At 40.6% G+C, this 13,246-nt stretch overlaps 1 protein-coding gene across 3 annotated transcripts in view; it reads left to right on the forward strand.

Annotated features, from left to right (window-relative positions):
- Window positions 1-13,246, forward strand: part of LOC140476855 (transcription initiation factor TFIID subunit 4-like) — a 136,196-nt gene that overhangs the window by 12,922 nt on the left and 110,028 nt on the right. For all 3 annotated transcript variants that reach the window (XR_011960613.1, XM_072569716.1, XM_072569717.1), the window contains exons 6-8: window positions 813-902; window positions 10,367-10,576; window positions 10,923-11,058. Coding sequence is in view for 2 of the 3 variants with exons in the window: in XM_072569716.1 (XP_072425817.1) it covers window positions 813-902; window positions 10,367-10,576; window positions 10,923-11,058 (436 nt within the window). In the remaining variant the exon portion in view is untranslated. The remainder of the gene's footprint in view (window positions 1-812; window positions 903-10,366; window positions 10,577-10,922; window positions 11,059-13,246) is intronic.

The following is a 13,246-nucleotide window of genomic DNA, read 5'->3' on the forward strand; positions in this document are numbered from 1 at the left end:
GCATATGTTTGCACCTTACGCTATTTTTAACTATCTGAGACCTAGGACAGCCCATGGTTTCCTGTTGTTTGAGCTGTGCTTTTCCGTAGAGTAATCAGAATTGATTTGCTATCCAGTCAGCTCTAAATTACTATTTTTTTTTGATTTGGGATGTGGGCATAGCATTTCTTGCCCATCCCTAATTGACTAGAACAATTGTGTCAACCACAGGCTAGGGGCATGGAGTTGAATGTAGGACAGGCCAGGTGCGCACAGCAGTTGTCTTCCCTAATGGAAATGAAGAAGCCATTTGGGTTTTTCCAATAATCAACAGCAGATTCGTGGTCGTCATTAGACTCCTAATTCCTGATTTTTGAATTTAAATTCCACCTTTGGTGTGGTGGGATTTGAACCCAAGTCCCTGGAACACTTTTTTGAGTCTCTGGATTAACAGTCCGGTGATCCTACCACTAGGCCATTGCCTCCCCTTCCACAATACCTTGTGGGCATTGCTGGAAAGTGTCAATATCTGCTGTCTATCTCCAATTGCCCTGGAACTAGTAATATGCATATAACTTTGTAAATTTATCATGTGGGAAGCTTATATAAATGTAACTTTCACAGAGGTTATTTCATTCTATATCAAACATACAGATAGACTTGTAAAATTTCTGATCTGCTGCTTGGTCTCTGACTGACTTGTACTCCAGATCACCCCTTTCGGCATTCTTGTTAAAAAGATGAATGGTTCTGAGCTAAGGTTTAGACAGCTTATTGTTTTATCCTCTTGTGATGTATGTTATAATTGTGGAATGCAATCTGTTTTCCTTCAGGATGGAAAGATGGAAGTAGAGGAATTCACAGAACAATTATATAAAGAGCTTAAGTCCTCACCACAGCCTTATCTTGTGCCTTTTCTCAAGGTAACCATTGCATTAATGACCTGTCTGTGGTTTTTAAAGCTCGCAGCTATTTAGCTTTGTGGGTAGATTAAGAGGAACAGGCCTAACTTGTCCAGAAGAATTTGAGAAGTTTTGATATTCATATATTCAGAAGCATGATGGGACTGGACCCATAGATAGAGAAGCTGTTCCCATCAGCAGAAGGTTCACAAACCAAATGACACTAATCAAAGGTGTTTGGCAAAATCAGGGATGGTGACGAGAGGAAAAGCGTTTTTTCCATGCAGTGAATGTTTAATATCTGAAATATGCTGTTGGGGAGTGTGGTAGAGAGGGAGATGGTGACAAAATGGGGGTGTTCCTGAACCTGTAATTCAGGGCCGTGAAACCCTTGGGTTCAACTCCCACAACACACACTGTTGGAATTTGAATTAAATTGCTAATTCTGGAATATAAAACTCATCTCAATAATTGTGACCAGGACAGCAATTTTTGGGTTGTCCAGAAATCCTGTCCTAATCCACTCTAGCTGATGTGTGACTTCAGACCCACAGTAATGTGGTTAGTTCTTAACTGCCCTCTACCCTAGAAATCTCCTTGGTTCAAGGGAAATTAGGCAAGGGCAACAAATGCTGACATCCAGGTTCCATGAAAAATAAGACCAAAGAGAATGTAGATTCAGTTATGGTTTAATAACAGAATTAACCATTAAGGTAAGCTCGCAGAGCTGCAGGGAGGGAGGTGGAGTAGTACCAATCAGTTGGTCGTTTCTTGTGTTGTACTCATTCTGTGATTCTGCTTACACTAACACCTTTCCTGGTTCGAAAGCAGCTGCAGTTAAATAGTAAAACAAAGTTGAATGCTTAGGATTTGGATTGCTGCTACCTGATATGGTGATGGATACCAATTTAATAATTGCTTTCAGCAGATATTGGATACATACCACAAAGGGGAAAAGATAGCATTGAGTGTAACTAAATGGGCTGCTCTTCATAAAAACCAGCACAGACTTGATGAGTCAAATGGTCAACTCCTATTCCATGATTGGTCACTGTACAATGCACTGAAGTAATGTGAAATGTTTCCATGTGACTGTCTGGAAATCATTTGAGTTCCAAGGCAAGTGATATTATGGGACAAATTTGATAGACCACCTATTAATCTATCATTGAAATCATATGCTCTTTTTTGATCAGTTCTAAGTCTCGCAGTGTTGATGCAGATTGAATTGCATGAAATATGCAAGAATGTTAACTTGTTCTGACTGTTAGATAACTTTTGCACATTGAGCATCCTTCATTTTGTTCTATATTTTCAGTCGAGTCCAGGCAAAGCCCAAAAACACTGCAATGAAGTTGCTTTTTATTGGCCTCCCAAGAACCTATTAAGAATACTTTTTGCGAGCTGCCCTTCAGTTTGTCGATAATTTCTTGAGAGTAACTTTCTGAAACCTATCACTGAGTTAACTTACCTAGTTCCTGCTGAGAATTTTGAACATTTGCTATTGCTGAGTCAGATTTCCAGCATACATGGTGTTTTGCTTTTGAGCAACGGCTTGCCTTTTACAGAGACTTTAATGTAGTAAAATGTTTCAACAACTTTTTGATAGTTTGTACTGCAAAGTTAGACGCTGAACCACTGTAGAATATATTGGGACAGTTGACCAAAGCTTGGCTTGGTGGTGGATTTTAAAGAGCATGTTGAAGGAGGAGAGAGGTGGGGCGGTTTGTTGGCAGATTCCAGATATTGGATGCTGAAGGAACAGCCTCTGGTGGTAGTAGCAATTAAAATGGTATGCAAGAGGCCAGAATTAGAGACAGTTGTTAATACAAAGCAGATCATCTTGCTTTCCCATAGCATTAGCCTTTTTTCTGCTTCTCAAACAGGTGCCGTCCTTTCTGTCAAGTGCTATGATCGATTCTAAAATTGTTATCCTACCACAGTGATTGTTCACTTGACTTATTCTGCTTGTCCATTTGATCTGATTGTCACATGCCTCCAAAGAGTCCTTTTTCATAATGTTTTGCTCCCCTTACATTAAGGGGGACTTTTTAAAATGGAATGATCTTGTAAGTTCAGAGTTCGTAATGCCTTCTCCCTAGACATTGACAAATGCCATGGTAAGTAACAAAATACCACGAACTTGAATATTACAAACAATTTAATTAACCTATCAGAAACTGCAAGTAATGTTTTCCCTCCTGATACGTTTCACCATTAAAACTTCTGTGTTGGCAAATTTACAACTGTCATGCTTCACTGATATAGCGTGCTAGAAGTAGAGTCCTCCTGCTCCTGAAGTTGTCACAAGTTAATTTTTTTAAAATTCAAACTATGCGCAATTTCCAATCTCCCATGTCTTTTTTTTAGAACCAAGTTAACATAGCATGTAAGTAAATATGCTAGTTTATAGGTAAACAATGATGACCTTCAGCATATGATTCTACCAAATAAAGCTCCTAACCACATTATAAACTCTCCCTCGTCCGTAAACATGAAAAAATATGGGTATTATGGGTGAAGGGGAAACCACTGTTCTATGTACATGGAATGCTCTGAGATGGTACTTTTACTGATTCGATTGCTGCTTCTCCGTCTTCCTCCAGATGCTTGCTGGGGGCACAGTTCTCACTTATGAAAGGTCTCGTACCTGTTAACTAAATGTCACAGCTTATAGCAGCTACTGTTGGGAAGATTCTTTATTTTCTTGGCTTAAAGTAGGGAAAACGCCAGAGCAGGTTGAGATCTGAGGTTTTCTTTTGTTCATAGGTACCTGAATAGCTTGAGGGCTGTTCAATGGCATGGTTATTGCCAAGCAGAAGGCCTTTGTAGTCATTAGTCCATGCCTGTAGTCAGCTACTTACTGCTGGCTGAGTCTCTGTTTGAACACACACTTTGCTCCATTTTATCTACTTCCTATTGCTGAATCAGCAGCTTTGTAACCATCGCTCACAATGAGTGCCACGTTGATTGCATGTTTCAAAAACAAGGATCCTTCATTCTTCTTTTTTTATTCATTCTTTGGATGAGGACATTGCTGGCTCGGCCAGCAGTTATTGCCCATCCCTAATTGCCCAGAGGGCAGTTAAGAATCAACCACATTGCTGTGGGTCTGGAGTCACATGTAGACCAGGTAAAGATGGCAGTTTCCTTCCATAAAGGACATTAGTGAACCAGATGGATTTTCCAACAATCAACAGTGGATTCATGGTCACCATTAGATTCTTAATTCTAGATTTTTGATAAATTCAAATTCCACCACCTGCCACAGTGGGATTCGCACCTGGGTCCCTGGATCAACAGTCCAGCGATAATACCACTAGGCCATCGAAATGAAAGCCATTCTTTTTCTATTCAGTCATAATCAAGCACACAAAAATAAAAATACATAGCCTTTACGTAACCCCCACATACAGCTGGGTGTGGTAATTGGAATTTAAAAGATCAACTTGCTTTGAGCTTCAAGTCCCAACTTTCCTGAAAGTTAGTTTATTTTGTTAGTGGTGGATTCACTTTCGTTCAGTATCTGCCGTTTCCTGTGATGTCGTGCTTGTACATGTGCAGGTCCTTGGTTAAAAGTTTGTACTTTGCTTGTATATTCTTCATATTTTTAAATAACTGCACAGTGTGGACCCCGGGATAGTAAAAACACAGCTCAGAGATTCCACTATTTTGTCTGGTTAATTACTGACTGCTTGAAAACTATCTGGCTTATTTGTACTGATTGCTATGAACTGGAATCCAAGGAAAAAGCTCCTGTAATATCATTTCTTACCTCATGGCATTCAGCAATTTTCTTTTGTTGTTCTTTAAAGCCAGACATCAGAATGTCATTAGAGTTTTCACTGTTGTTGGAATTCAATGGAGCAATGCACTGGAAACCAAGCCTTGCTATTCACCTGAGTCAACGCAAAGGTTAAAGATTTTCAAAAGTATGCAAGGTTCCTCATTTTTATTCCTAGTTGAGTGAAAACATGAAGATTTCTATGCTGAATAAGAATCACTATTTATTACAGTTAATTAGTTTCTAGCCATAGGTAAACAGCTAAGAAAGCTTAACATTTTTTAAGTTGGTTCACAAATTTTAATTTCTTTTTACCTTTCATTCTCCCATTGAATTTGAGCATTGTCTAATTCTTCTCCAGCAAGAGGAATTCTTGCCTTCTACATTTCTATTCCCCTTCAAATATAGTTTCTCTTTTTATCTTTTGAGTACTACTGCTATGCCTTTTGCCATAGGTGCTCATTTTTTTTTGTTTTTAATTTTCATTTTAATTCCCTTTAAGTGCCATTCATATTTTCTTCCTAGCTTGATGCTCCAATGCTAAGTTTCCAACTCTGTATTTCTTGGGAAGTTTGTCTTCAGCAAGCCAACGTTTATTCCCTACTTGAGTTTACCTTGAACTTGAGTGACTCATTCAGCCACTTCAGAGGAAAGGTTCAATGGTTTTGCTGTGGGTCTGTAGTCACATGAAGACAAGACTGGATAAGAGCAGCAGATCATCTTTCCCTAAAAGACATTAATGATACAGATGGGGTTTTGCAACAATCAACAATGAGTGCGTGCTCTCTGTTAGTCTGGTTTCAATTCCAGATATTATTGAACTCGACTTCGATTATCTCCTCTAATGATTATATTGTCTTTCATTGTTCGTCACACCAAAATGCATCTTGTTGGTTGCATGTCTTGGAGATTTGTTTCATTTTCAGTTTGGGATACTAGTGGTAGGATATTAACCAGACTGCTGATGACTAGGGGGGCAGTGCAGTAGCTTATGAAGTTAATTCATCCTCGTGATGTGAATATTTATGCCAAGGTTGGAGGTTATTGCCCTGGGAAAGGGAGATGAACAACTGACATGAATCACTGCAGGCTTTGTTTTTGGATGCACCTGCATAGTTAGCTAAAGGAAATTGCTGGAACAGTTGTCGTTTTGAAGAACAACCTGATGGCTTCATGGTTGCTTTTGAGGGGGGAGGAGGAGCAATGGAAACTAAATTCAAATTTGTTTAACACAATGTCGAGGTTTGACCATCTTAACCATACTATTAGCTCAAGAGAGTCATTGCTAATCTGTGAATACTTGAGTGGGTAGGGGTTCAACCATCAGAGGGGAGTGGAGGAGGTCATGATGTTGGAAAGGCTAGCAGAGACAGAGCCAGAGAGCATTCCACTGACTGACCACCCTACGTTTCCATCTTCAATGGGATACTCCTTTATCTTAAAATTCAGCTTGCCAATCTAGACTACTTCCTGGAGGGAAATTCCTCTCAGCACCCACCCTGTCAGACCCCCTCCGAATGTTATATTTTTCAATATGATCATCTGTCTATCATGTAAACTCCAATCAATTTCGACCCAACCTCCTCGACCTTTGTTCTTTGCCTACTTTTTGTTTCAAATGAATAGTGTCTCAGTTCCTATTCAGTGGCAGTAGAGAGCACTGTTTCCACAGCTCACTGAGAAAAGTCAGTGGTACAAGTCCAGCATTACATCACGTTAACAGCGAGCATTTGTTTTGCTGTAGCTTAAGTGAGTTCTTTACCGTTCCTGGATCCTGTTCCTGCTTTTTGATGCAGGCTATCTACTTAAATGTTGTAGGTGTGAAAATGAAGAATTGGAAGAAAATCTCTAACATTGCATCTCAGTTAGAAACATTATTGAAGTATGAACATATGATTAGGAGAGATAAGAAATGTAAAAGAAGGTAATTAGTGTCTATATTTTTAGCGTTGACTCACTCCACATGTAGTAGCTTTTAGTAAGTGGCGTTAATCCTTCCTTTAAATTTTTTTGGAATGTTTTTGGGAAACTTATCCAGATGGGGCCAGAGTGGCAGGAACAGTTCATTCAGCCTCTTGAATCTGTTCCATGTGAGATGAGTTCGTGGATATTCTTTATCTGAACTCTACGTTTACTCACAAAGAGCATTAGTAGCCTAGGCCCACAAGATCTATTGATCTGATTTAAAATTAATTGAACTGGCATCTATTTTCTTTTGTGGGGGTGAGATCTTCATCTTTACTATTCTTTGTAAGAGGTGTATCCTAGCTGTAGTCTTGAGTGAGAGGATTCTCACGAGATTGTTGTGTTGCATTGACCTAGGTTCTCCTACAATGGATATGCGTCTCTATATCAAGTGTGCACAGGAATTTGGAACAGGAGTGGGTCAGTTGCGCTCCCAAGCTTTCTTTTGTCATTGAGCGATTCTGGGTTATCTGACTGTGGCCATAACTCCATTTTCCTATCTTCCACATAACCCTTGATTCCCTTGTCAATCCAAAGTCCATCCTAACTTGTCCTCAAATGATCCAGCCTCCATAGCTGTATGGGGAAAGAAATTTCCACTGACTGATCTCCCCATCTCCCTCTTAAATGGAATAGCCTTGATTTTAAATTGTGCTCTTCAGTTCCAGACTGCCTCTTGGCAGGGGGGGGACCCCACCTTGGAATCTCCCCTGTCAATCCCCCTCAGAGTTGCATGTTTCAATATGATCATCTCGTTCTTCTATGCTCTAATCTAGACCCAACCTTTGTTCAGAAGATAATTCCTTCTGCCCAGAAATCAGTTGAATAAAATTTTTCTGAACTGCTAATCATTCCTTTCGAAAACTGGGAAAGAAATCTCAATAGAATCACCCAGTAAAGGTTCTGCATTTGTGGAATATCAAATTTCTGGTCTCCTTATATTTTAATTCTTTTAGCTCTGGTTACGTTCTCGCAATGGACTTGACTAGGAGATGACCTCATATTTATAAAGATGGGGTGGCACAGTGGTTCACTGGTTAGCACTGCTGCCTCACGGTGCCAGGGACCTGGATTCGATTCTCGACTCGGGTGACTGTTTGTGTGGAGTTTACACATTCTCCCGGTGTCTGTGTGGGTTTCCTCCGGGTGCTCTGGTTTCCTCCCACAAACCAAAAACGTGCAGGTTAGGCGAACTGGCCATGCTAAATTGTCCATAGTGTCCAGGGATATGTAGGTTAGGTGAATTAGTCAGGGGTAGATACAGGATAATAGGGGAATGCGTCTGGGTGGGATACTCTTTGGAGAGTCGGTGTGGACTTGCTGGACTAGGAATTCTATGAATTTGCATTTGTAGTGCAGTCACTGTTTAAGCATTGGCCAGTTAATGCACAGCAACATTCACTAACAACAACTGGCTTAACAATGACCTGATTGGGGCCTTAATGGTTGGGTTTCTTGTGAAGTAGATGTCGCTGCGAGGCGATTGTTTATTGCCCATTTGTAATTGCCTTCGAAAGTTGCTACTTGAACTGCTGCAATCAGAGCAGCGAGGGTATCTGCACAGTGCTGTTAATGAAGAAAGGATTTTGGCTCTGCAACAGTGAGGAGCAGCTATTTGCACAGGGCGAGGTTTGAAGGAAAGGTGGTCCCATACATCTCGTGCTCTTGTTTAAGTGGTAGAGGTCTCGGGCTTGGAATGCTCTATTAAGCCCATGACCCCTACTATTTGGACAGACGCCGGCACCAGGTACATAGGACCGCCTTTTCTTCAAACTTTGCCCTGTGCAAATAGCTGTTCTCCAGTGTTGCTAGGCCAAAATCCATCCTTCATAGCACTGTACAAATATCCTTTAATGCCTTGGGGAGTTGCTGCAGAGCATTTTGTAGGTGGTACGCTGTACTGTTGCTGCATGTTGGTGATGAGTGCGAGTTGAAGGTGCCAGATGTTCTGCCAATGAAAAGGGCTGCTTTTTTCTGAGTTTCGTGTATTTTGCGTATCATTGGCATTGCTGTCATCGGGGTATGTACCTTGTAGATCACATGACAGTTTAGATTTGGGACATTGACATCCCTGTTTGCTAATGTGGTGTGACTAGGGTTATTAAATATAAGATAGTTATTTAATAAATCCAGTAGGAATTTGGAAGAAACCTCATTGCTGAGTAAAATGAATAAGAAATTTGTTCCTCTGTGAAGGAGTTAACTCAAGCACCATGGGTATATTTTCAAAAAAAGATAAGCGACAGGCAGAAAGGGTTAGAACAGGAGGCGGCCATTTGGTTTGTTGTTGCTGTGTAAACTCCTTGGAAGTTGTTGCTGGGTATTCTCATTTTGTCTCCAGAGCCCTGAATGTTTCTTTTTCAATCACGTGTTCCGTTCCACTTCTGAAAGTTAGTATTGAACCTGTGTCCACCACCCTTCGAGACACCATGTCCTAGGTGGTTGTAACTCTGTTTTGCGTTGTTTTCTGTCCTTTTCCAAAGAGAATTGGATAAATACTTGTTTTGTGAAAAATGGCAGGGTTCACTTGACATGTCGAACAGCCAGCACAATCCCAGTGGCTTAACATCCTGCTGTAGTACGGTCTGAATATAATTGTACAGAAAATGTGTAAATGTCACAGGACTAGCAATCAAGAACTGTAGGCCAATGTTCTAGAAGAATAAGTTTGAACTCCACCAAAGCAGATTTGAAAATATTGCATTCAATTTTAAGGAAGGGAATTAAAAGCATTAATTGTGACCATGAAACCCTGTCAATTGGCATAAATATCTGTTTAGGTCAGTAATATCCTTTTATAGTGAAGGGCGTTCTTACCTGATCTGATTTGCATTTAACCATAGCAGTCTGGTTGTCTTTTAACTGCCACCTGGAATGACCCCAACAAGCCACTCAGTCGAAGAACAGTTAGGGATGGACAGTAGCTTGCCATTGGTGCCCACATGCTATGCCATATCACCATGCTAAAAATAAGAAGATATCTAGTAAAACAGAATTCAGGATGAACAGACTGCTGTGAATGTAGATATTGCAATCATACCTCAAGCAGCAGTTAAGGTGACTGGTGAAGATGCATTCTGAGGCAGTTGGATCAGTCCAGGAAGGAAAAAGGAATAGAAGGATATATATTGGTCAGGTGAAATGAAGTGGTTGGAGAAGGCCTGTGTGGAACAGCAACATTGGCCTTCCTCCTTTTTGATATTGAATGACTTAACTGGAAGCTGTTTCAGAAGCGGACCCTTCCAGATATTTCACTTCAATCCAGCTCAGCGTTTACTTGCACCATGTGACAATTAGTTATGGAAGCAGCACCCACCAACAAGATTTCTAGCCTTGAGATCTGGTGCTTTTTGCAAGGTGAGGCTCCCACCTTTTACCTTTGTTTAATTGTCGTGTTGGAAAAACGGATGTGAAGGTGTTAGAAAGCTGTAATAAAATTTAAAAAGCACCGGCAATGAGCTGCTCCATCTGCCATCTCAAACTCATTGTGTTTGGTCATCTAATTGAACAATATGAGTAACCATGAAGTTTCTATATTTGTAAAGATGTGGGAAGTTGGTTCAGTTCCTCTGACGTGGGTGAAGAGAGGATACATTAAAGATTCTTTAAAGAAGATAATTTAGTTTAAAACAAGTTCTTTCAGCATTGTAACTCTTGGGTCACTCTAAAGATTCTGTAATGATTCCTTTCAAATAAAGCAATTTCTGAATATGTTTGTGTTTTACATTTTCCCCAGCGAAGTTTACCAGACTTGCGGAAGTTGATGCCGAATTCTCAGGCTTTCATTCAACAGTGCCTACAGAAACCTGCAACTCCAGCTGCTCCCATTGCGGCTTCGTCTGGAGGGTCAAAACAAATCAGCCCAGGGCAGGCATCAAAGAGTGTCACAGTAATGAGTGCTTCACAGCCGGCAAAAGTCTTACAGACTCTGCCGTCGCCACAGGTGGTAAGGAACGACCACAATACAGTCATATATGAATACCATTTACTTTTGGAATTTTTGTGATGTTAGTTTTTCTGACTGAGAAAATGGCTACATGTGATGCTATCCTTTTGTGTAGTAATTTGAGACTTTTAGTTTTTGCACAAGTGTACTGTCCAGCAAAACATGAACTCGTGAAGAAATGTACTTTCATTCGTGAAAAGATATGATTATCGTGAGAGACTATTCTGTTCCTATATCGTTTTTACAAAATTTAAACAGCAGAGTTTTATTGAAAAAGAAATTTTCTGTACAGCAGTCCGACCAGATTTGACTACTAGCTAATTGCTGTGATTTGCTTCATTTGCAGGTTGTCCAACAGTCTGGAGTAGTAATAAAGTCACAAGCAAGCCCCCTGCCAAAGACCCAGACAGTGAGTTTGCAAAAACCCCCAAACCATATCATTGTCCCCGTATCTCAAAATCAGGCCAAAGAAACTAAAGCAGGTAAGGACATTTTGTAAAGAGTTTCCACTTATGAAATGAAAGCATAATGTTGATTGGAGATAGTGTCTTTATTCTTCACCTGAATGCACAGCACTGTTTCTGCTTGCTGCTGTTAGCTCAGTGTGATATGCTTTCGAATGTGAGGGAATAAACTGAAGGCTAATTGGTTGTTCCATGATTAAAGCACTGACTTGTGGTTTCATGTCCTGTAGAGTGTTGAGTTTAGTCTCCTTGTAGATGCTGATCTCTGTCAAATTGCTGTGAGAAGATAATGGAGCAAAATTGGCATTTACTGTATCCTTTTGCATTTGTTCCTGATTCCAAAAGAGTAGAGGAGCAAAATATTATCAAGAAAGGTTGGTGGTCTATGAGCATGCATAGATATGACCAAGTTTTGATGCATGCACTGTCTAATGCCACTACTCCATGAGTCATAACATCTATTTGATTTACTTTGCACATGCCTGCTCTTTGCCCTACCTAGAATTAGAAAAGTGGCAAAGGCTGAGGTGGGAGTCTGAGCTTTTCACCCTCTACATCCCAGTTGAGGGATTGGTTAGCTCAGATGGCTGGACATCTGCTTGTGATGCAGACTGGTGCTTAACAGTATGTGCTCAGCTGAGGTTACCTTGAGAACTCTGCTTGTCAAAGTCCTCCCTCACTTGAGCTGTGGTGACCCTCAGGTTCAACCTCCACCAGTTGTGTCTAATAGAAGAGCAGTCTTATGGTCTGGCAGGACTAGGGAAACTTTATCTTTACATCCCAACTGAACTCCAAAACAGTATCAAATAGGCAGAACACTGACAGCTTTACTCATTTACTTACTTAAAGGTTATAGTCCAGCAGGTTTATTTGGAAGCACTAGTTTTTTGAGTGCTGCTCCTTCACAGATACCTGATGAAGGAATAGCACTTCGAAAGCTGGTGCACCCAAATAAACCAGTTGGTTTATAACCTGGTCTTGTGAGACGTTGAACTTTGTCCACCCCATTCCAACACCAGCTCCTCCACATCATATCCTAAACTAACTGGTTCGAAGTGTCCTTCCAATGATCTTATAAACCAACAGGTCCAGCTATTTCTTCAGTACTTTGATAATTCTTTAGAAATGAGACCATCAAGAGAATCATAATGATAGTGACTTTGTAATGGTTAAAGTGTTACATCCCAATGAGATTGCTGCACTTGCTTTCTGAGGATTTGAGCGAATGCAGAGGAAATTTAGTGGATCGGTTTGAGGTGAATGATTATCATTGCAAGCTTGCACAAGGATTTATTCCCTTGCTCGTTAGTATCTCTTGGATCCTGAAATTACAAGAACAAAAGTCACATGACAAGCAGGTTTTGGCTCAACCTGAAATTCATTAATTTTGTTAAACCATCAAAGCCATTATGCTGAATCTTCCTAAAGTACTGTTTTGGCTGTAATTGGTGTACTGATCCATTTCAGGGAACCACACTTCCGGAAGTAATGCAAAAAGAGTCATCCTGGACTCAACATTAACTTACTTTCTCTCTCCACCGATGCTGCTAGAACTGCTGACTTTCTCCAGCACTTAGTTTTTATTTCTGATGTCCAGCATCTGCAGTATTTTGCTTTTGATTTTGCGATCAAGCTATTTAATAGAATATAAAATATTGTTAATGATGTTACAACATGGTGAGCTCTGACAAATAAAAGCTAATTATCTTTATTCACTTTTGTGGGATGTGGGTGCGGCTGGATGGCCAGCATTTCTGCCCGTCCCTAGTTGCCCTTGAGAAGGTAGTGGTGAGCTGTCACCTTGAACCTCTGCAGTCCAGCTACTGTGAGCTAACCCACAATACCCTCCAATGAGGAAATTCCAAGATTTTGACCAGTGACACAGAAGGAATGGTGATCTATTTCCAAGTCAGGATGTGAGACGCTTAGAGGGGAACCTGCGATTGACATTTCCATGTATTTGCTGTCTTTGTCCTTCTAGCTGGAAGTGCTCCTGGGTTTGGAAGGTGCAGTCTGAGGAGCTTTGAATTTCTGCAGTGCATCTTGTAGATGGTATACACTGTAGCTGGATATTGTCCAGATCTTCTATTTGCACATGACCTGCTTCAGTAGCTGAGTCATCGTGAATGGTGCTGAACATAATGCAAGCATCAGTTAACACCCTGACCTCTGCCCTTATGATGGAGGGAAGGTCCTTGAGGCAGAT

The sequence above is a fragment of the Chiloscyllium punctatum genome, chromosome 5 (genome assembly GCF_047496795.1).
Source record: "Chiloscyllium punctatum isolate Juve2018m chromosome 5, sChiPun1.3, whole genome shotgun sequence".
Taxonomy (NCBI): Eukaryota; Metazoa; Chordata; class Chondrichthyes; order Orectolobiformes; family Hemiscylliidae; genus Chiloscyllium; species Chiloscyllium punctatum.